We start from the raw sequence: 22,120 nt of genomic DNA, 5'->3' as shown, positions 1-22,120 counted from the left end.
TCCACTCAGGAGAGGTCTCACTAATCTCTGTGTGCTGCAACAGAAGGCTAAAGTCAGACGTCACTCACGGGAAGCTGCCACATGACACCTACTTTGAATGGAGGCTGCTGCTGTCAAAATGTCGGAGCTGAAGTGTTCTGTAAACTCACATGGTACTTTACTATTAGAAAGTGATACTGCGTGTGTTGGGGACTTACCAGCGGCTCTCGCGGCACCACATTTTCACTTCCTGGAGTCGAGCCTGACTGCAAAGAAGAACAGAAACAAAAGTAAGATCACAGTGCCACCCAATGGCCATCGAAAAACCAAAGAACTGGTATTCTCAAGACACCAAAATGCCTCTTTCTTAAGACTCTCATTCTTTTTCAAAACTTCAGAACGCACTGTGGCAGATGACCCGTGAGAAGTAACCCAAGTATGAACTTGCCGGGAAACTGACTACTTCTGAACTCCTTGTCACAGGTCCTCAAGAACAACGCTGGGTTTTTATCCAGAGGACCCAAGATCAGCTGCTTAGCAGGGGGTACCAGGAACAATCACAAAATCCACAGAAATAGAGCCCAAACACAAGGCTCAGGAGTCAGCCCACCTCTTGCCACCAGCTCTGCGCTAGCGGACCAGAGGGCAGCCCAACAAAGTAGAGAACCAGATGTGTACGCAAGGGGGCGCTATTTGCCCGCACTCAAAATATTCTCTGGGCACAGCATTTGGAGCCAGGAAGGGCGCAAAGGCCACTGTCCTTCTTTTCAGCCACTGTGAAAAGCAGCACCCTCAATAGTGAAGCCAGCCAGCTTAAGTCCTTTCTGGAAGTCAGCCAATGACAGGCAGGCCAGCGGGCTCCAAACCACAACCCCTGACGGGGCTGGTCAAATACAGAGGAGACAGCCACAGTGAGGCACACCTGTCCTCCCAGCACTGCGGGTGGCTGAGGCAGGAGGGTCACAAGTTGGAACCCACTCTGAGCAACTCAGCAACTTAGTGAGAACCTGGCTCAAATTTAAAACTCACAAAGAGGACAGGGGTATAGCTCAGTGCAGAGCCCCAGTGTTGACTCCCAGAACTGCAATAAAATAAAATCAAATCAGAAATTTAGCAAGCAGCAGGGACAGAGACAGACTGAAGAATTCTATAGACCTCTACAAGAATAAAACAAGTGGTGTGAGTGGGCTATGATTAGTTCTCTGTCACCGCTGTCCAAGCCCATTGCCAATTACATGCAGATAGCATCCAGACAAGTGCAACCAACGCTCAGTCCCAGGGGCCAGCCGCGGCCTCTATGCACCTCCTATGGCTCCCAGGGCCTGTGCCAGGCCTCTGAGGAGAAAGGGCAGCTGGCATACACACACTGGCAAGGCCTGTGCAGGACAAAGGAGCCTCTCCATCCATCCAAAGTCCAGTCCCAAAGCTCCGCCAGCCCAGACCAATGTGAAACTGGAAGTGGGGGGTCATTCCCCTGAGCTTCTTTTCTTTGGGGGCGCCAGGTCCCTGCTGGCTCCCCCAGCCAGAGCTGCACTCCTTCCTGCCTTCCCCGGACTGTCACATGGCACAGCCAAGTGTCAATCCCCACCTGCCAGACGACCCATCTCAGAGCCGCTTGACTGAGCAATCAGCACAATGTCCCCAAACCACACAGTCTACAGTCCCTCCTCCCTCACCCCCAGAGCCGCCCCAGCACGACCGGCCCGTCCCTCCCAAGGAGTCTGCAGAATCAACCCTCCATTACTCTCCCTCTCCATGGCCATCGCTTTGGTCCACACTTCCAACATCGCACACCTGGACCGCTGCAGCAGCCCTCTAATCAGCTCCCCGCACCCATGCTGGCTCCCTTCCCACACCTGCCACAGTGCAGACTCTCCCCAGGGATACTCGGATTGCCTCCGCCCTTAACCTCATCCCCCCAGTAGGCAACACCATCTTCAGAACACGGAACAGGAAAAGCTCCTCAGCGTGGCCCTCAAGGCCCCGCATCTGCTCTGACTGCGTCTCAGGCTGAGGGTGGCCCACGTTCCCCAGCACCACACGGCACCTGACAGACCCCACCTTGCTTCCTCTGCCAAGAGGCCTTCAGAGTCAGCCATGGCCCAGGCTGGAAGCAGTTCTTCTCTGACAGCCACGAGGTCAAGCCTCCCTAAAACACACGTGTGCACACATAAGCACGTGCACGCACACACATGTGCATACACCCAGTATTCCTCTCCAAGAGATAAGCAGAGGGGTAGGGGTACAGCTCAGCGGTGGAGCACACGCTTGAGGCCTGAGTTTAATCCCCAGCACCAAAAGGAAGGCCGAACTGAACTGCAGTCCCATCGGTGTGGCAATCTGAGCAACGTGTCTCCCTCCTCGGATCACAAACTCCACAAGGGCACAAACCACTCATTCATCACTGTATCCTTGGGGTCCAGCACAAGGTCAGGCTCAGAGTGAACCTTCAACAGCTGTTTGTTGGACAAATGAGTGAACGAATGAGCAACAAAGACTACAACAATGGTTCTAACCCACCAGCACGTCCCGAGCGAATGACAGATTACAGCTCGTCGTCTTCCTGAGGCCTCCTTCAACACATGTGACAGACACTAACTCTGAGTGCCGGCTTAATTAGTCCTTTCTTCATTTACTTTTCACAATAAATGCACAAAAGAGTGCTACTGATAAGGAAACTAAGGCAAGGGAGATCTTGCTATGATGACTCACTTCACTTGCCTATGATGACTCAGCGAGTAACTGGTATATGGATTTAAATACCTCTAACTTAAAATAATCATGTTTTGTTTAGATGGCGTTTTCTTAAGCAACAGCCCTAATGCTACTGCATAACTGATAATGTAGATAAAATTGTGCTGGACCCCAAGGATGAACACAAGCCCTACTATTTTAGGAAGTCATTTTCTGTCTTAACCCTTTCTTCCTGGGTATAACCCATCACTACAAATCACGGTTCCCAAGGAATCAAGTCAGATCAGGAAGTGGGGGCGGCCAATGGCATGGCACTTGCCTAGCATGTATGCTAGGTTTGGTCCCAGCACTGCCAAAAAAGCAAGGAAAAGAATTAGTTCATCTCCCTGATAGTTAACATTTACTAGAGTGAGTAGTGGACAAGTTTTACACAGTCCACAGTGCCAACCAGCCAACAGAGTTTCTACTGCCCTTTGGCACATTTCAGGACTGTGAGGTAGGTAAACATGTTCAGGGTTGGTTTGTTTGGTTTGTTGTTTTGAAGACGGAGTCTTGTTATGTAGTTCAGGCTGGCCTTGAACTTGAAGCAATCCTCCTGCCTCGGCCTCCTAAGTAATAGAATTACAGGCATGTCCAGCTGTGTTCTGTTTTTAGAAACAAAGCTTAAACACTAAAACTAAAAAGAACTTCCCTCTCATTCTAAGCCTAAAAAGCCACATGAGACAGGTTCCTTATCAGTTCTCCGAGGGTCACGCCAGGCACAATAGAAGCATCTAGATGTGCCTGTCCGCCCACAGAGCTTTAAACAGCAGCACGCTCCCAACTCCTCCGCCCAGGTTTCCCAGAGCTTTCCGGGTGGGCACACAACACCAGACCCTCCACATACACATGCAGGGCCACTTACGAGGTGTGCCTTCTGACTCGTAGGCTGCCCGGCAACTGGTACTGGGAACTCTGAGAGCTTCAGGCCACGTGGAAGTGCCCCGCACTGATGACACTCCAGAGCAGTGACAGCGAACCTCTTAGAGCTTTCAACAATGCAAACAGCCAGCCGAGGGATGGGTGCCATCGGGTCACCAGCACTGCTCCATAGAAGGGCTCAGGCCAGGATGGAACTTCAGTCCCAAAGGGACCATCACTCATTTCCTGTCACAGTGCCCTTTAGAAAACTACTTCTCAAGGACCAAGCGCAAAAGAGCCTCAATTCTTACTTCTCCGACTGCATTTCTCCCGCGGGCACACGCTGCCCTGCCTGGGGGACCGCTCTCCACCTACCACGTGCTTCACGTCCCAGCCTTCCTGCAGACACGACTTCACCACCCTAGGAAGTCTGTATCTTCACACCCAGAACATCGCTGGCCATCAATTTGGGATTAATCAAAATTTTATTTAAACAATTCAAACAGAAGTGCTTGGTACATACGCAAGAACCCAAAGGAGGCAAGCAGAACCGGGCGGTGTCTGCCAGAACCTCACGTAAACGTGGCCTGCCCTCAGCATGATGCGGCCCGCAGGGCCCCGACCTCAGGCCTCCCACGGGACATCTGGAAAGCTGGAGGTGTTTCTGGATGTCTCCGGGACTCAGTACCACTGACATTTAGAGAACAAGGAGGCTAAATGTGCTACAATGCACCCAGGAAGGACTGCCTCATCCCGGGCACCCAAAGGTCTCCCTGGAGAATCCCAACTGCTCCGCTTCTCATGCAAAAGAACAGACTCCGGGCTGGAGATTTAGCTCAGCAGCATAAGCACCTGCCTTGTAAGCAGGCAGTCGTGAGTTCGATTCCTGGTACCGATAAAAAAGAAAAAGACAAAAAAAAAAAGAACAGACTCCCACCTGTCTGGGGGTCTCTCTCTATGTAGTTCAGGCTGGCCTTAAAATGGCAGCAGCCCAGCCTCAGCCTCCCAAGTGCGAGAACACAGGTGTGCGCCACCACTCCTGGCCGACTCTACCTTGACACATGATCTCCCAGATCAGTAGTGGCAAACCTGTGGCACAAGTGCCACAGCAGGCTGCCTGTTATCACTGCAAGTTCTTTTTTTTTTTTTTTCTTTTTTTTTTTGTCTTTTTGAGACAGGGTCTCCCTGTGCAGTTCAGGTTGGCCTTGAGCTTACTTTGTAGCCTAGGCTGGTCTTGAACTCGCAATGATCCTCCTGCCTCAGCCTCCCAAATGCTGGGATTACAGGCGTGAGCCACCACACCTGGCTCAAACCACTGAAAGTTCTAAAAGGTTCACCATCACTGGCTTACATGATGGGCAAAAGCTGAGCAGCTGGCTGCTTATCTGGGGCTCACCAGGCTTAGCCAAGTCCTCCGCAAACGGCCAGTCCCTGCTCAAACAGCTGCCCCCACAAACGTCCAACCCTTTAAGTGGTCAAGTAGTCCATTATCTGGCTCAAAATAGATCGCTACAAATTAAATTCCAACTTGATCCTGGATATCATCACAGAGTAGTCACTTGGAAAAAAATTTCAAAGTGGCTTAAGAGGCCCCTGCTGATGCCCACTGCAAAGGAACCAGACGGCAGGGAAGGAAGAGCACCAGAGATCAGGACTGCTGTAAACAGCAAGAAGTCAGACAGCCAAAACGGTGCAGGGCAAGGGTGTGGAGACAAGGTCTCACCATGGAGCCCAGACTGGCCTTGAACTCATGGCCATCTTCCTGTCTCGGCCTCCCAAGTTCTGGGATTACAGGTGCATGCCACCGTGCCCCACCCAATACAGATGCTTTTAACGTGATAGAGACAAGGGTGCCCTCGCTGCTGCCACCCAGGCACTGACCTTCCCAACCTGGGGCCACCTCACATGGGGCTCAGAAACCAAGACCACGAGATTCCTGGCCCAAGTGCACTCAGGTGACATCTGCTGAGGGACTGTCACTGGAGTGTGTCCCAAACTGGCCTGTGTGGCAGGAAATAAGAACAGCACATTGCCACGAAAAAAAAAAAAAAGAAGGAAATAAAATCCAATTCATAAACGCACTTTCCATAGCAGTGTGGAGGCAGTGCTGCCTGTAATCCCAGCACTCAGGAGGCTGAGGCAGGAGGATTGCTGCGAGTTTGAGGCCAGCTGGGCTACAAAGTGAGTTCATGGTCAACCTGAACTGCATAGTGAGACCCTGTCTCAAAAAGAACAACAAAAAAAAAAAAAAAAAAACAAATAACTGAGTGTATGTGTACTGCTCAAGGTCTCCAAGTAAGTCTTAGTTTCCTCATCTAGAAAAATCATGGGCAACTAGGTGTGGCACACGCCTCTAATCCCTATATTCTGGGAGGCTAAAGCAGGAAAATCACAAATTTGAGCACAGCATGAGCAATTTAGCCAAACTTGTCTCAAAAAACAAAACAAAACATATATTTATTTTTGAATATATATATATATATAGTTTGGGGGGTACTAGGAATTGAACTCAGGATCTTGCACTTGCCAGGCAGGCACTTGTGCTACTGAGCTGTATCCCCAGCCCTCAAAATAAAAAAAATAAGGGCTGATAATGTAATTCAGGGCAAAGGTCCTGGGTTCAAGCCCCAGGCCAGAGAGAAAAAAAGTGAGGGTGGAAGGGAGTAATCCCACCACCTCACTTTCAGGATTGGAGGAGATAATAAAAAAAAATAAGAACTGTACCATGTCAGCCCTCTGCACAAAATCAGCCAGTAAACTAGATTCATGCTCTGGAAACGGAGTTAATACTGGAACCGCTGTGCACAGACTGGACAGCAAGCAGGTCAGGACTGTGATCCCTGACACAACAGAACGAATGAGCAGAGCCCTAAAACTACTCTGGCTTTCTGCCAGGAGGCACATTTCAGACCAGGGAAAGAGAAAGGCATCCCTGCCAGAGCATGTACATTCACTGAGGTGAAAGGTCAGCGGTCAGAGGTCAGGGAGGCTAAAATAGCACAAAGCTTCAAGAGAGAGTACCAAAGAGGTAAGAGCTACACAACTAGAAGAGCGCCCCAAATCTGTGGCAGCTCCCTCGGGCCAGCTGGATAGTAAAAAGTCGGGGAGACGAGGACTCCACAAGAGAAACAGTCACTGTGAACTGCACGTCATCCCAGTTCACACAGGCAGGGCTCCCCTCCTCCTGCTCCTGCCGGGCTTTCCACCAAGGCCCAGCAGAAGGGCTGCATCTTGGCGGAGAGGCTTAGCCTACAGTAAGAATCGCCTTAGCTCCACCCTAGTGAAGGTTAAACACAGGCTTTGAAAGAATCACAAATAAGTGCGCACCAGAACAAAGCCCAATATTCTTTTTTATTTTTTTTTTTTCTTTCAGACAAGGGATGGAACTCAGGACCTCATGCTTGCCAGGCAGGCACTTACACCACTGAGCTAAATCCCTGGCCCAAACCCAACATTCTCTAAAGACAATAAAATCCAGACCCTCAATATAAAGTACATAAATGTAAAATTCACAATACCCAGCATTCAATCAAAAATTCCAACATACACGAAGAACCTGGAAAAATATAACTGGTAATAATAAGAAAAACCAACAGGTAAGCCAGGCATGGTGGCACACACCTGTAGTGCAGCATTATGGGAGGCTGAGACAGGAGGATCATGTGTTTAAACCCAACCTGAACAATGTGGTGATCTACAGGCACCCTGTTTCAAAATTTAAAAAGAAGTGAGAGAGTCTGCAGATGTAGATCAGTGTGAAGGCCCTGGGTTCAATCCCTGGTACCACAAAAATAAATAAATAAGTAAGAAAAAAAGGCTCAGCAGCACTGCACCCGCTTGGCAAGCGCAAGGTTAGGGGTTTGATCCCTGGTACCAAAAAACAAGGAAAGAAAAAAGGATAAAATGTAGAGATGAAAATATTAGCCATACTAAAAGTTACATTGATTGAGAATACCAGCTAATTACTACAGCAAAAAGGTTAAGTGCCCTTGAAGACACAGCAAGAAAAGCTAATCAAAACACAACAGGAGACAGCCAAGTGCCCCCGTGGTCTCTGGGGCCTGGTGTCGATCAAGCAGCTTAGCACACTTTTAATCAGAGCCCCAGAAAAAAAGGAGTGAGGAAGAAAGCAACAGGTCAAGAGATAGTGGCCATCAGTTTTCCAAGTACAATGACAACTATAAACGCACAGTGCACAGGTACAAGAAACTCAACAAAAGCCAAGCAGAGAAACTATAACAGCACACCAAAAAAAATGTCATCAAATTTCTAAATGTTGGTTGGGCTTGGGTACTTTAGTCTCTCTTTTTTTTCAAAGTATCTGTTCATTTCATCATGTGTCATCAGATCAGTTCTCATAAACTGTTTATAGATTCTACACATGCATGAGTCTTAACGTGTATTTCTATCCTTTCTATATTAGAGGGAGAAACAAAACAAAGCAAGGCAAAAGAAAACATATTCCAATAAACACATGAAACGAAAAAGACATATAAGACCATTGTACAAGGAGTTCTACCATAGTTCCTGTGTTGTCTCTTGTTATCTTCAATAGAATTGGCCATATCATCAGACATAGTATAACTGAATATATCAGTACATAACAGTATTAATAAAAACACAACTTTGTTTATAGTATAAAACTTCAAAAGCAGGCAGTTATCAAACCAGAATGTGTATCGTAGAGTCTTGTCATCTTCAGTGTAGCTGCCTATACTCTCAGATTTGATACTATCAGTCATATCAGTTTTGAATACCGACAGCAATCAAACAAACCAGATTTAACTAAGATCAGTCATGATAAAACAGTATAAGTCATACAAGGCTCCAGATTAAGTTAATAGGAAATTAAAGATGATTACTGTGCTATATCCTGATGTTTTTGGGATAGCTGTCTGTGCCCTCAAATCTAATGCAAATAGACAAACTGGGACAGAATAAAATCTATCAAAAAAAGAATAAAATCTATCTAAACAGAGTGGTGTGAGTAATGTGGGTTTTAAACCCTGATACACTATTAACAATATCTTCTGCCATCTTTTTTAAGACTCTCCCTCCCCTTTCACTTCCAAAGCCAGTCTTAATTACATATTGAGATCCTGTCTCAGAAAAACAAAAAACAAAGAAGTCTATATCCACCTGGGCATGGTGGCACACACCTATAACCCCAGCACTCAGGAGGCTAGAGCAAGAGGATCAAAGTCAGCCTGGACTACATACTGAGTCTAAGATTTAAGCCCAGGCTGAACTACAGAATGAGACCAAAAAAAAAATGTCTATACCTAGTGAAAATAGTTTTCCAAAGAAATACAATGGCATTAAAAATACACCTATGTGCCAGGAATATTTTTGTACCACAGAAGTGTCAAAAGAAATTCTTGGTCTTTCACTTTGCAAGACAGGATATAGAAGCTGAGTAGCCCAATGCAAAGGAGAAGGAATTTGAAGCCAGCAGGCTGGTGCCGTGGCAAAATTGGAAAGGGTCAGTCACCTTACAGCCCAAAGCCAAGAAGGGACATCCCACTGTGACCAAAGCCCCATGCTCCGCATGTGAACTGGCAGGTGCTTCCAATCTGCTACGGATTCCAGAAAGGACTCACCCACTACACACAGGGTAGAAACGGAGAGAAGGTTCTCCCTACTGTCACGAAACCGGGTGGTGGTGGTAAAAATGGCGACGCCCAGGCTCCCCTTTGCGAAATTCCCAGGGCAGTGACAGTGAAGCTTTCAGTGACATGAACAGGCTTCTGGGGCTCGCACGGCATAGGCTCATCATTCTGGCCCGGGTTATCCTGCTGAAGGCTAGAGATGTGCCCAGCAAGCTGCTGAGCCAAGGCTGTGTCACTCCAGGCCACCCCAGTCATCGCTGCCAGGGCCACACAAGGTTTTCCGGAAGCAGCTGAGGAGCGGTGTCTGCCTGTGACTGGACATCTCCCCCCACTGAACTCTTCTCAGTTGAATACACCAGAAATTTGTCATCACCACCTTCACAAAAGTGACACTGGCAATGCGAAAATCCTAAAGCACCTCACTACCTTCTCCAACAAGAAGCTGCAGCCAGGCATGATGGTATGTATCTGTGATTCCAACCACTCCAGAGGCTGAGGCAGGAGGATCCTAAGCCATGCCAGCCTGGGCAACTTAAGCTTTGAATCACAATAAAATAAAAAAGATTGAGGGTGTAGCTCAGTGGTGGAGAGCTCATCTAGCATATGAGAGAAAGAGAGAGAGAACAAACGTGAAGCAGGCAGGCCGCAGACTCACAAACGGAACCAAAAGTCAGTTAGTCCTCGGCACCAGGGTATATGCTGTAACAAATGGCATTTAGTCTCAAAAACTGGCACCCCAAATTTCTTATCAAGAATCTAAATATGAATAAATTCTTTGAGACATAACATATTAAAACTGACCTGGAAACTGGCATGGTGGCGCACACTTGTAATCCTAACACTCAGGAGGCTGAAGCAGGAGGATCATTGCGAGTTCCAGACCACCTTGGGCTACAAAGTGAGCTTAAGGCAAGCCTTAACTGCATAGGGAGACCTTGTCTCAAAAAGACCAAAAAAAAAAAAAACACCCTGGAAAAAATGTAAAAGCTTAATGACAGTTGCATCATGATACTTAAATATGTAATTTAAAAATATATACTCTTCTACAAAAGAATTTTTGTGTACAATAGATATTGAACCCAGGCTGAACCCAAGGCCTCTGCACGACACCACATATCCAGTTTTTTTTTTTTAATTTTGATAATTAATTTTAATTTTTAATTTTTGTTGTTGTTTTTAGGGCTTTGAGAAATACGTAGTTCAGATTGGGCTTACTACATAGCGCAGGCTGACTTCAAACTCGCAGTGATCCTCCTGCCTCAGCCTCCTGAGTGCTGGGATTATAGGCATTAATTTTAAAATTTAAATCCTTATGTTTCTTAGGCTGGCCTCAAACTTGAGATCTTCCTGCCTCAGCCTCCTAGTGTTAGGATGACAAGCATGCACTACCACTCCCAGCTATGAATACTTAAATATTTAAATATTTTCTTGCCTGGGCATGGTGGCACACACTTGTAATCCCAGCACTTGGGAGGCTGAAGCAAAAGGATTGCTACAAGTTCAAGGCTAGCCTATGAGAAACTGAGATCAAGCCAGTCTGACCTATATATTGAGACCCTCAAAAACACACATACACAAAAAAATGGCTTTTTGCCTTTGGGGTGTGGCTCAGTGGCAGACTGTTTACCTAGTGATAGAAGGTAGAGGCCATAGGGTTAGTCTCCAGCATTACAAAAAAAAATGGGGGGGGGGGAGATTGTTATAGGAGATCAAACGCATAACCTCATGCTTGCCAGGCAGGCACTATGCTGCTGAGTCATATACCCGGCTTGCTAGATTTTTTTGTTTTGCTTTATTTTGCTTTTGGTACCCGGGATCAAACTCACAACCTTGTGCTTGCACTTAGGCTGGCCTCAAGCTTGAGGCAGGCACTTAGGCCACTGAGCTAAGTCCCTGGTCCTGGCTTGCAAGATTTTTAAATTTATTTTTTTTTTTTCTGGTTTCTTGTGTGTGTAGGTGTGTGTCTCTGGGTAGTGTTGAACATTTATGTATTTTTATACAAAATGAGGGGCTGGGGATTTAGCCCAGTGGCCTAAGAACCTGCCTGGCAAGTGCAAGGTTGTGAGTTCAATCCCCTGTACCAAAAACAAACAAACAAACAAACCCATAAATCTAACAGGATTCCTGGAATATGAATATATAGAGAAATTTAACAGAATGTATCCACATAAGTGTTCTATACACTAAAAACTTCAAAGTACTATTGAGAAAAAATCAAAGACAACCAAATAAATATATGGTCATATATCACATTCATGAATGGGAAGGTCAATATTAAAATATCCACTCTCAGTCAGGCATATATAGTGACACATGCTTCTAATCCCAGCACTCAGGAGGCTGAGGTAGGAGAATTGAGTTGCAAGTTCAAGACCAGCCTGGGCTACAAAGTGAGCTCAAGACCAACCTGAACTGCATAGTGAGACCCTGTCTCAAAAAAACTAAATAAGGAGCTGGGGATTTAGCTCAGCAGCATAAGCACCTGCCTGGCAAGTGCGAGGTCATGAGTTCAATTCATGATACCAAAAAAAAAAAAAAAAAAAAAACCTAAATAAATAAGTCTATTCTCTCACAAATTAATTTTTTTTTTTTTTTTTTTTTTTTTTTTTTGGTCTTTTTCGTTTTTATCGGTACCGGGGATCGAACTCACGACTGGCTGCTTGCAAGGCAGGCGCTTATGCCGCTGAGCTAAATCCCTAGTCCCACAAATTAATTAATTATAGGCTGTATAAACACAATCCCAAAAGTCTCAGCAAGGTATTTATAAAAACTGCTAAAAGAATTTAGAATTTTAAAATTTAAATGGAGGCATACAGGACCAAAGCCTAAAATAATTTTGGAAAAGAACAGCAGGAAGACTTAATACTATCTGATTTCAAGATTACTGAAGGGCTGGGAGAGAGCTCAGCGATGGAAAATGTGCCAGGTGCAAAGAAAAAGAGAGAAAGAGCACTGCAGCCACAGCAGCCAAGACAGCACCTCCTGTGACTGCGACAGACGTGCAAACAGGACCGAGTCCAGAAACTGACCCACGGGTATACAATCATTCGGTATCTGACAGTGACAGCACGATAACTCAACAGAGAAAGGATAATCTTTTTGGCAAATAACACTTTAACACCTTATATCCACAGGAAGAAAAAAATGAACTTCAGCATGTGAAAAGATGTTCAATAGTATTAGTCATCACAGACATGCAATTTAAAACCACAATGAAATACCACTACACACTCACTGGGATGGCTAAAAGGAACAGACAATAACAAGTGCTGCCATAAAGTGGAGCAAATAAAACCCTCAGACACTGCTGGTAGGAAAGAAAAATAGCACAACTTTGAAAAAGACTTACTTTCTTTATAAAGCTAAACATACATTTACCATATGACCCAGCAATTCCACTCATAGGTATTTGCTAAAAAATTTTAAAAGATATCCTCATAGGGCTGGGGATTTAGCTCAGCAGCATAAGCACCTACTTTGCAAGCGCATGGTCGTGAGTTCGATCCCCGGTACCAATTAAAAAAAAAAAGATATCCTCATAAACACACGTACATGGATATTCACAGTAGCCCAAAGTAGGACCTCATTTGTGGAAAGCAGACTCCAAGGTAACCCCTCATCCACACCACCTGCAGTCCACACCCTTGGGGTGCAGACAGGATCCACAACTTGCTGCCAGCCAGCAGTGCACAGCACAGGAGCCAGGATGCAACAATTACAGTCCTGTGGGTAAAGCCGGGGGAGGTGGCACAGGTCTGTGGTCCCAGCACTGGGGGGAGCTGAGGCAGGAGGATTGCCACCAGCTCAAGGCCAGCTGGGCTACAAGTGTGTTCAAGGCCACATTGCAAGACCCTGTCTCAAATAATAACAATAATAATAATGTGGCTAGGACACATGACTTTGTCATGTTCAATTTATTAAAAAACACTATTCTTTGCTGGTTCTGGAAAGGCAACCGGCCATGCTGAGAAGGCCCATGTGGCAAAAACCTGAGGCTGAGAGGTGTGTCAGACAGTGAGAAGCTGAGGTCCCTGTCTGGCAATCTTCAAAGTGAATTCCAGGCATTCGGCCAGGAGGCCGCACATTCCCCAGGTGAGCCTAGGAGGAGACCACAGCCCCAAAACACACCTGGCCTGCAGCCTGCTAGGACTTGGCTTGGCTAAGTCTCAGAAACTCTGAGATAATGACTATTAATACAATGAAAATGTCCATCAAGGGGTGAATAAATCGACCAATTAGAGTATATCCAGACAATGACAGCTACTCAGTGATAAAAGTCATGAATTACTGGCATGAACAACAACACACATCTCACAGACATTATTCTGAACAAAAGAAGAAAAACATAAAAAAACACATAGAGTCAGAAACAGTGGGCTATAATCTCAGTTACTCAGGAGGTGAGGCAGGATCAGCGCACACAAGTGCAGCCCGGGCAACTCCGGGAGACGCTGGCTCAAAAAAAGCATAGAAAGGGACAGGATGGAGCTCCGTGGTGCAGCGTTTCCAAAAACTTCCCAGTGTGCAAAAAACAGCAAACAAACAAACAAACCCCCACATATACATTATAAAGTCATTCTGACAGAAGTCTAGGAGACACAAACATAATCTACATGGACAGAAAGCAGTTCAGATTTCCTCCTGCCAGAGGCGGGGTTCACCAGGAAGGAACGTAACAGAACACTGAGGGACACTGAAATTGCTTGAATCCTGATCATGGTAGTAATTACACAGGTACATCACAACTGGTCAACACTCATTTAACTGACCACAGCACACCTACTGAAATTCCAGAGTAAAACTGGAAAAGGCCACTAGGCCTTTGTAGCTCAATTAAAAAATTAAATCTAGAGGCTGGGGATTTAGCTCAGCAGCACAGGTGGCTGCCTGAGAACTGCAAGGTCGTGAGTTTGATCCCAGGTATCCAAAACAAAACAACAACAACAAAATTAAATCTAAGGTATTAAAAACACAAGCAAAGTCACAGAAAAGTGACTAGCTTAGAACATGACCTTACAAATGATCTTGACAATGGAGAAATCTGATAGGAACCACCTGCAGCAAACAATGGAACTTACCCTCAATAATGGGAGAAACTGCTGTCACATGCCTCCAGATATAATTCCCTGAGAAGGACACAATGTCATTTATATAATATTCTCCCAAAAAATGTTTAAGCTAGGGAGGCATAGTGATGCACCCTGGTTCACCCAACCACTCAGGAGGCTGAGGCAGGAGAACCAAGCGCAAAGCCAGCCTGGGCAACTTAAGGAGACCCGGTCTCCAAAGAAAATTTTAAAAGAACCGGTGGGTATAGCTCAGTGGTAGACAGAGCATTTGCCTAGCAAGAGTTCAATCCTAGAGACAGAAAAAAGAAGCTAAGTATGAGGAAACAAATCCAGCTGTTAGAATAATGGATTAGTCCATGAAAACAAATGACCAAGATTCTCCAAATCCATCAGCGTCATGAAGAAAAAGGCAAGTGCGCTTATGAGCAGCACTTCACAAAAAGACATGCACAGGTATTTTCACATCAGCACTCTCTGAAGTCTCCCAAAAGGCAAAGCAAAACAGGACATAGTGGGCCCGGCCACAATACTAGATACTCAGAAGGCCGAGGCAAGTAGTTTGAAAATTCGAGGCCAACCTGAACAACTTAGTGGGATCCTGCCTCAAAAAAGAAAGAAAGGAAGAAAGAAAAATAAAGAAAGAGGGCTGGGGATTTAGCTCAGCGGCATAAGCGCCTGCCTTGCAAGCAGGCAGTCATGAGTTCGATCCCCGGTACCGATAAAAAGGAAAAAAAAAAAAGACCAAAAAAAAAAAAGAAAGAGAAAAAATTGAAAAGGCTGGGGATGCAGCTCAGTGTGTTGTGCAATATCACAAAAATAGGGCCAGGCAGGGTGGCCCAGGACAGTAATCCCAGTCTTCAGCACGCAGGAGGAGCACAGCAAGTTCAAGGCCAGCCCAAACTACATAGCAAGACCCTGTCTCAACCACAAAACTAAACAAAAATAACTAATTTCAAATAAAAATAAAAAAATAAAAAGAAATGGGGATGTAGCTCAGTGCTCCCTGGATTCAAACCCCAGTAATACACATGTATAGAATGGTCACTAATAAATGACTGGCCCAGCTACTGGGGAGGCTGAGGCAGGAGGATGGCTTGAGCCCAAAAGTTTGAGAACAGCCTGGTAACAGTTAGAACCTTTTCTCTAAATAAATAAAACCAATTCTACCCATCCATGTAGTAAGGACACACAGCAGTGATAGTGAAGTAGCAGCGTTCAGTGTAGTTGAACCTCATAATGCTGAGTGGAATATTACTCAGAAACCAGACACACTTTATACCGGCAAATTAATCCAGGGTGATCTAAGTCAAGACGGAGCCACCTTTAGGGGGTTGGCATGGAGATGGGAGGGGTGTGAAGGGGCTCCTAGGCCCTGGCAGTTTCCTCTCCTGCAGTGCTGCGGACTGAGCCCAGGGCCTGTGCATGCCAGGCCAGCGCTCTACTCCTGGGCTACACCCCACCCCCGGCCTGGCTTCCTGATCTGGGTATTGGCTACGCAAGTGCGTTCACTGTGTGGAAATCCACCAAGCTATGCACATGGTCTGTGTACTCTCTAATATAAAACTTCAGTAAAAAGATAAAAACAAAACGTATTTTTTAAACCAGGGAACCACTCTACACTAAAGCAAAGTAGAGAAAATAAAGAGACAAATCAGGGCAAACCCTGTTGCTCGATTGGCCCATGCTTTCTTTGTAATTGGCAATCTGAACATACATCAAACATTATTTTAAACTGGGCTTGGGGAGTAGGCCTGTAATCCTAGCACTCTGGGAGGCTTAGGCAGCAGGATCACAAATTCAGCCCAGCCTGGGCAATTTAGCAACTCAAGGAAACCCAGATTGGAAACTGAAGTTTTTAAATAGGCTGAGGATATAGCTTAATATGAAGGCCCCAGGTTCAATCTTCAGTACAAAATACAAAACGTATCAGTACTAAATTTCTTGTGTGATGATGGAGGGTATGGTGGTTACACAGGGGAATAACCTCACTCTTAGGAAGACAAGTATTCTAGGATACAATATCCTGCCTGGCATCTGTAACTCATTAGCAACCCCTTAAATATACACATGAATGAGAAAAGCCAACTCTGCAAAATGGGACTAGGGAATCTTGGGGAGCTTTTTTATGGCAGTTTTTCAGAAGTCCTCTGTATTATTCTTCTCTTTTACAGGTTGGAAATTTTTCAAAATCAAAGTTTTGGGAAGGCTGGTTTCAAGGCAAAGTCTTACTGTGTAGTTCAGGCTGGCCTTGAACCCACTACGTAGTCCAAACCCTTTTTTTTTTTTTTTTTTTTTTTGGTACCAAGAATCAAACTCCCCACCTCGTGTTTGCCAGGCAGGCACTGTGCTGCTGAGCTATTCCCCAGGTCTAGCCCAGATCCTTCTGCCTCAGCCTCCCAGGCTGCTAGGATTATAGGCCTGCACCACCACACCTGACTTCAATTAAAAAGTTGAAGAAAAATGCCTCATCTGAACTGCTGTTATTCAAGAGTTCAACAAAACTCTATGTATAGAAGGCAACAAAGAGTCCCTGAGCATTTACTGTGAGGCTCAGGTCACTTGCTGTGACACTCACGTGCTCTCCACATTCGTGTTCCCAGATGCCACCCTCATGTGCAGCTTAACCTAGAATGATTCCGATCACTCTCGTTTAGAAGTAGATGCTCGGAGAGGAGGAGCACCAAGTCCCAGCACTACTACGTGCTGGTGTTACAACCAGAACCTGTCAGGTTGCAGGCCGCGCTCTGCCACTCCTTCACTGGGCTCTTCTTGCTTCCCTGCCTACTCGCCCTCACAATCCAGAATTCACCAAGTCCAGTAAACTGCAACAGATCCGGAATCTACATTCTGCAATCCCCAGGGGTCACCATGGGTCAGACTGCAAACTGAACAATGCCTCTGCTCTTCACTGAACACCGAAAGGCTGGGGGAAAGTAAAGAAACAGGGTAATGTGTCCCCTTCCTAAGGCCCGTGACAGGTGCAGACCTAAAGAAACTTTGCTAAGAGTCTAGCCGTGCAAACAGCAGCATGAAGCAACAAATGAAATACAAGCAGTCCTGCAAATAGATTAAAAAGACCAGATTTTGAGGCTGGGGATTTAGCTCAGTGGCATAAGCGCCTGCCTTGCAAGCAGGCAGTCGTGAGTTCGATCCCCGGTACCGATAAAAAGGAAAAAGACAAAAATAAATAAATAAATAAAAAATAATAATAAATAAAAAGACCAGATTTTACCCTCATGGAAAAACAAGTGTGTCCAAACTCTGTAAGTCACCAAGGAAAGCTGCCGTAAACATCAGCACTGAGGGCTTTCTTTAAAATTCCAAAGGCCAGGCGTGGTGGTACACACGCCTATAACCCCAGCACCAGAACTGAGGCAGAAGGTTTCACCTGGGCTACATAGTGAGGTCAAGGGTGGTCGGAACAGTATAGCAAGATTCTATCTCAAAAAATAGTAATTATTATAATAGGAATAATACAAACTCACTTAATTCTCAGAACAACCCTGTAAGGAAGGAACTAGTATTATCCCTATTTTACAAGAAACTAAGGCAGAAAAGTTTACCAACCTGTCCAAGATCACACAGCTGGTAAGTATGGAGCTAGGATTCCAAGGCAAAAGAGTCAGTTCTAGAGTCTACACCCATAACCGTTACTCTACACTGCCTCTCTAGGGGAAGAGAGGATTAGTTATTCAGTCATCTTTTGAAATCAGAAACTGGTACCACAGGCCAACTAATAAAACAGTGTGAGACTAAAGACTGACTCAGCCCCAGACTAACTGTATGCAACTCTCCTGACACAGAAACCAGGTTTAGGAGAATTATCCAACAGTGTTTTCAATCCCACTCTGTTTTGATTGAAGAAATGGAAAATCAGGCTGATTAGGACTTGACAATGAAACAACAGGTAAGTACTAAAGAGATTCAGTTCACTGAGAAAGTCATGCACTCGCAGCTGACTGTTAGGTGGCAATGCCAGAAGGTGGCATGAAGCATTCAAGTTTGCCCCCAGCTGCCAGCATATTCTGATGCAATCCCATCTCTATCCGCTTTGGAAAGGAAGGCAAAGAGGAACAGATAACAATCCAACAAGTGCTGGCCAAGCCCCAGGAAAGCACCTTAGATCTTTTTCCCAATGTACAGAGAGGCCAATTCCCAGAACTAAAGGAATATTAGCATGACAGTACCTCTAACTGGCAAGATTTTTTTTTTTAAACTGTCCTTTGCCTTTGCACTGGCAGATTAGAGGAATCAGGAACTGAGGACACTTCAAACACAGCCTATGGGCATTCCTTACACATAACAGTTCAAGAATCCCAGGAGCCTGGACATTTCAGCAGGCTGCTTACAGAGGCTGGTCTGGAGAGTAACACCTTTAAGTGCTCCAACGGTTCCAAGTGTGACTCCTCTAACAGACTTATTATGAGTAAGACGGTAAGAAACACTAAGTGGTAGCTGTCTGCCTCGGAAGGAAGTGCATTTCTACTAAGCTGTACTAAGCCTGACAGGTGCTTCCAGGAAGAGGGAAGGCGGATGCTAAGGTCCCAGGCTGAAACCTTATTTTTTTTCCTACGCCTAACCCTAACTAAATTTTAACGTGGATGGCTGACTGGTGTGGTGGAGTCACACATACCTGAGTGGAAACCCAGGCTCAACTGGACACATGATTTCATGCATGTTACGAATCCTAAGTATGCATTTTTAGCCTGTACTTCCCAACAGTTGTAGTGCGCTCAAACGGAGACAATAAGTAGTTTATCTATGGCGCGATAGCGGCCACGCAGTGAAGGTATGGTCCTTCCTATCTCCTTCCCCTCCACTCACTCCACCGCCCCTTCAGATGCCTTATCATCGCCGCCTTCCGACAGCAGAGCCTCAGGCGTCAACACACTGGACCTCCGGGTCCCCTTCCTGGAGGGGCATTTGGCTAATCTGTAGGTAAAAAGCTACAGAGGAGCTCTTGCCAGGAAAACACCAAACCAGGGAAGAGAGGCTGGATCCGCGGCCACAAGCTTGGTGGCGTCTGTTGTTTACAGTGCGTCCCCTTCCTGTCAACGCGAGTGTATTTCCAACTTGGCGAAGGAAGCACAAATGTGACGAAAGACGAGGAGGCTGGCAAGGGGGCCACTCCTGCAGGCTGGGCTGCAGGTTACAAGCGGATACGCTCGAGCCTCTTACCATCTCTCCTCAATCAAGGGCCTCACAGCTCCAGCCTGGGGTCAACACAAGGGACCTCCAACCTCCCGTTAAACTCCAGTGGATTTGCAAGGGTGGAAAGTCGGGGGGCTGGCAAGCGCGGCTGCAGCCTCGGTCTCGGGAATGTAGTCAAAGAGGGGTCACGGGGGAGGGGCCGCGCAGGGAGGACATGGAGAGGGGCGGGGCCCGAGACGGGATGAGGGGTCGCGGCTCCCGGCTTCGGAAACTCGGGGTCTCCACTCGGCTTCCAGCTGGACGTTGCGCGGCCCCTCCAGCCCGGGTCCCCGCCCGCACCACCTCGGGGTCGTCCCACTCCCCTCACCTGTTTCGGCTGCTCTGCCTGCTCCGAGGACGCCATCTTTCTGAGGCCTGACTAATCTACCGCCGCCCGACGAGATTTCTCCCAAGCGCCTTCGCTCCGGTTCTGCGATTCAGACTAAAGCAGAAGCAACGGAGCCTGTCGATGAGGGCGGGTTTGGGGCAGAGAGTGGAACCTGCTGTCTGGGTCACCTCATCATTTCCATAAGTCTCTCTGCCTTACAAGGAAGTCCGAAAGTCTATTCTTTTTTCATTGTTATAGGAGTATTATTATTCTCGAATTAAATCCCTGTTGTCCCCATAGGGCAGTGGACACATTATGATCTAAGTATTTAATAAATAAATGAATGTTAAGAAACTTGGAAGTAAGAGTTGTAGCCATTCCTTATAGTTCTACTGAATGCCGTTTTTTTTTTTTTGTTGTTGTTGTTGTTGTTGTTGTTTTTGCCTACTTTGATAGGCAGTAGAAATAAAAAGATCCAAAACCCCACAAACCCTGCTGGCCAGCCCAGGACGAGCACAATTATAGCGTTGCTCTGGATAGAACCTGGTTACTGCGGAAAGGTCTGTTGGGAGAACAAAGACTAGTGGGCCTTGGGAGAAAAGGCTTCCATGAACTATTATGGAATTACAATGCTTGAGTTGTTTTGTCTCTGTTTTGTTTTGTTGGGCAGTGCTAGTGATCAAACTGAGAGCCTCAGTTGTACTAGGCAAGCTTTGTCCTATGGAACCATGTCCACTTCCTGAATTGTTAGATTTTAAACTAAAGATAAGACACTACAGTACAAACGTTGTGACTGTTAGCTTATATTAAAACTGTTCTTGGAGGGCTGGGCATTTAGCTCAGTGGCGTAAGTGCCTGCCTGGCAAGCACAAGGCTATGAGTTCAACCCCCGGTAACACACACAAAAAATATCCCTGTCCTTGAAAAAGCTGGACATGTGGTGCATGTCTATAATCCCAGCACTCAGGACATTGAGGATTGTTATGAGTTCCATGTTGCCCTGGGCTCAAAGTGAGTTCAAGGCCAGCTGAAACTGCATAGTGAAACTCTGTCTCAAATAAATAATATAACTGTCCTTTAACCTAATTGAACTCAAATGAATTGCCTTAATTCCTCTTAACAAATATCTCATTTCTTCCCCATGTTTGTTTTTCCTTTGCTTGTGATACATGGATTGAACCCAGGATCTTTAGGCTCAACTTCATGTTCAGCTTGTTTGTTTGCTTGTCTGTTTTCAGATGCAGGATCTTCTAAAATGCTAAATTGCCCAGGCTGGGTTTAAACTTTCAATTCTCCTACCTCAACCTCCACAAGAGCTGGGGTTACAGGCACGTGGACTCACCGCTTTGCTCTTACTGCAAAGACAGGGAGATAGGACAACACAAGACTAACTGGTTGGTCAACGTTAGGTTACTTCATATTACCTCTTGGTGAAAGAATTAAAGAACAGGGGCCTTCACTGAAAGTGACTAGTTTGGGGGCTGGGGATTTAGCTCAGCGGCATAAGCACATGATCGTGAGTTCGATCCCTGGTACTGATAAAAAAAAAAAAGTAAAAATAAGAAAGTGACCAGTTTGATAAATCTGTTTTCTCTAACCTTGATTTTCAGAAGTTCAAATAAACAGCTTAGTTTCAACTTGGTGATCTGGAATCTTAGCATAAATGATTCCTTTTTTGAGTGCATGTAAAAGAGATGGAACCCAGGGCCTCCCAAATACTAGACAAATGCTCTACCAGTAAGCTACACCCCCAATTCCAGTTCTCATCTCAAATTTTCTTTAATTTGGTTTTTTGAGACAGGGTCTCACTATGTACTGCAGGCTGAGCTCTAACTTGTGGCTCCTCCTGCCCCAGCCTCTTGAGTGTAGGGACACCTGGTTTCCATCATGATTTTTAATCAAGTCTAGTGGCCCAGTGCAGTTTACTCCAAAGCAGTGGCCTCCTGAAATATTTTTTTTGTTTTGTTTTGTTAAAAGAAGGTCTTGATGTGTATTTCAGGCTGGCCTTGAACTCACTATGTAACCCAGGCTGGCTCTGAACTCTCAGCAATTCTCCTGCCTCAGCCTCCTGAGTGCTGGGATTACAGGTGATGCCATCACAGCTGGCATTGAAAGTGTATTTAACAGCCTATTTATGTACTTAAGATTTTATTCCAGTCAACTTGCACCGGTGAGGCAGTGAATAAAATGGGAAATTTTATGCCACTTTGCCCCGCTTTCTTACACTTCAACAACACTGAAACTGCACTCTTCAATTTTTAAAATTCAGATTATATGTTGGGAGACTTTACAGAAGAGCTTTGCAGGTAGGAAAGGGGAAACCAATAAACACTGTACAGTGGCAGACTTTT

At 45.8% G+C, this 22,120-nt stretch overlaps 1 protein-coding gene across 2 annotated transcripts in view; it reads right to left on the bottom strand.

Moving 5' to 3' along the window:
* Pex14 (peroxisomal biogenesis factor 14) overlaps window positions 1-19,892 on the bottom strand; it is a 142,241-nt gene extending 122,349 nt beyond the window's left edge. Inside the window, exons 1-2 of one of the 2 annotated variants that reach the window (XM_003471210.5) lie at window positions 19,770-19,892; window positions 198-245 (exon numbers count right to left, since the gene is read on the bottom strand). In XM_003471210.5, the coding sequence (XP_003471258.2) occupies window positions 198-245; window positions 19,770-19,805 (84 nt within the window). In that variant the 5' untranslated portion in view covers window positions 19,806-19,892. Of the gene's footprint in view, window positions 1-197; window positions 246-19,429; window positions 19,610-19,769 lie in introns of those variants that run through there. The other variant, XM_005004367.4, reaches the window with a different exon arrangement.
* Between the last annotated feature and the right edge of the window lie 2,228 nt (window positions 19,893-22,120).

Source organism: Cavia porcellus, unplaced genomic scaffold (assembly GCF_034190915.1).
Source record: "Cavia porcellus strain 051 isolate PalLab524CR breed Dunkin Hartley unplaced genomic scaffold, mCavPor4.1 scaffold_25, whole genome shotgun sequence".
NCBI lineage: Eukaryota > Metazoa > Chordata > Mammalia > Rodentia > Caviidae > Cavia > Cavia porcellus.
This window is presented reverse-complemented; position numbering and strand designations above follow the sequence as displayed.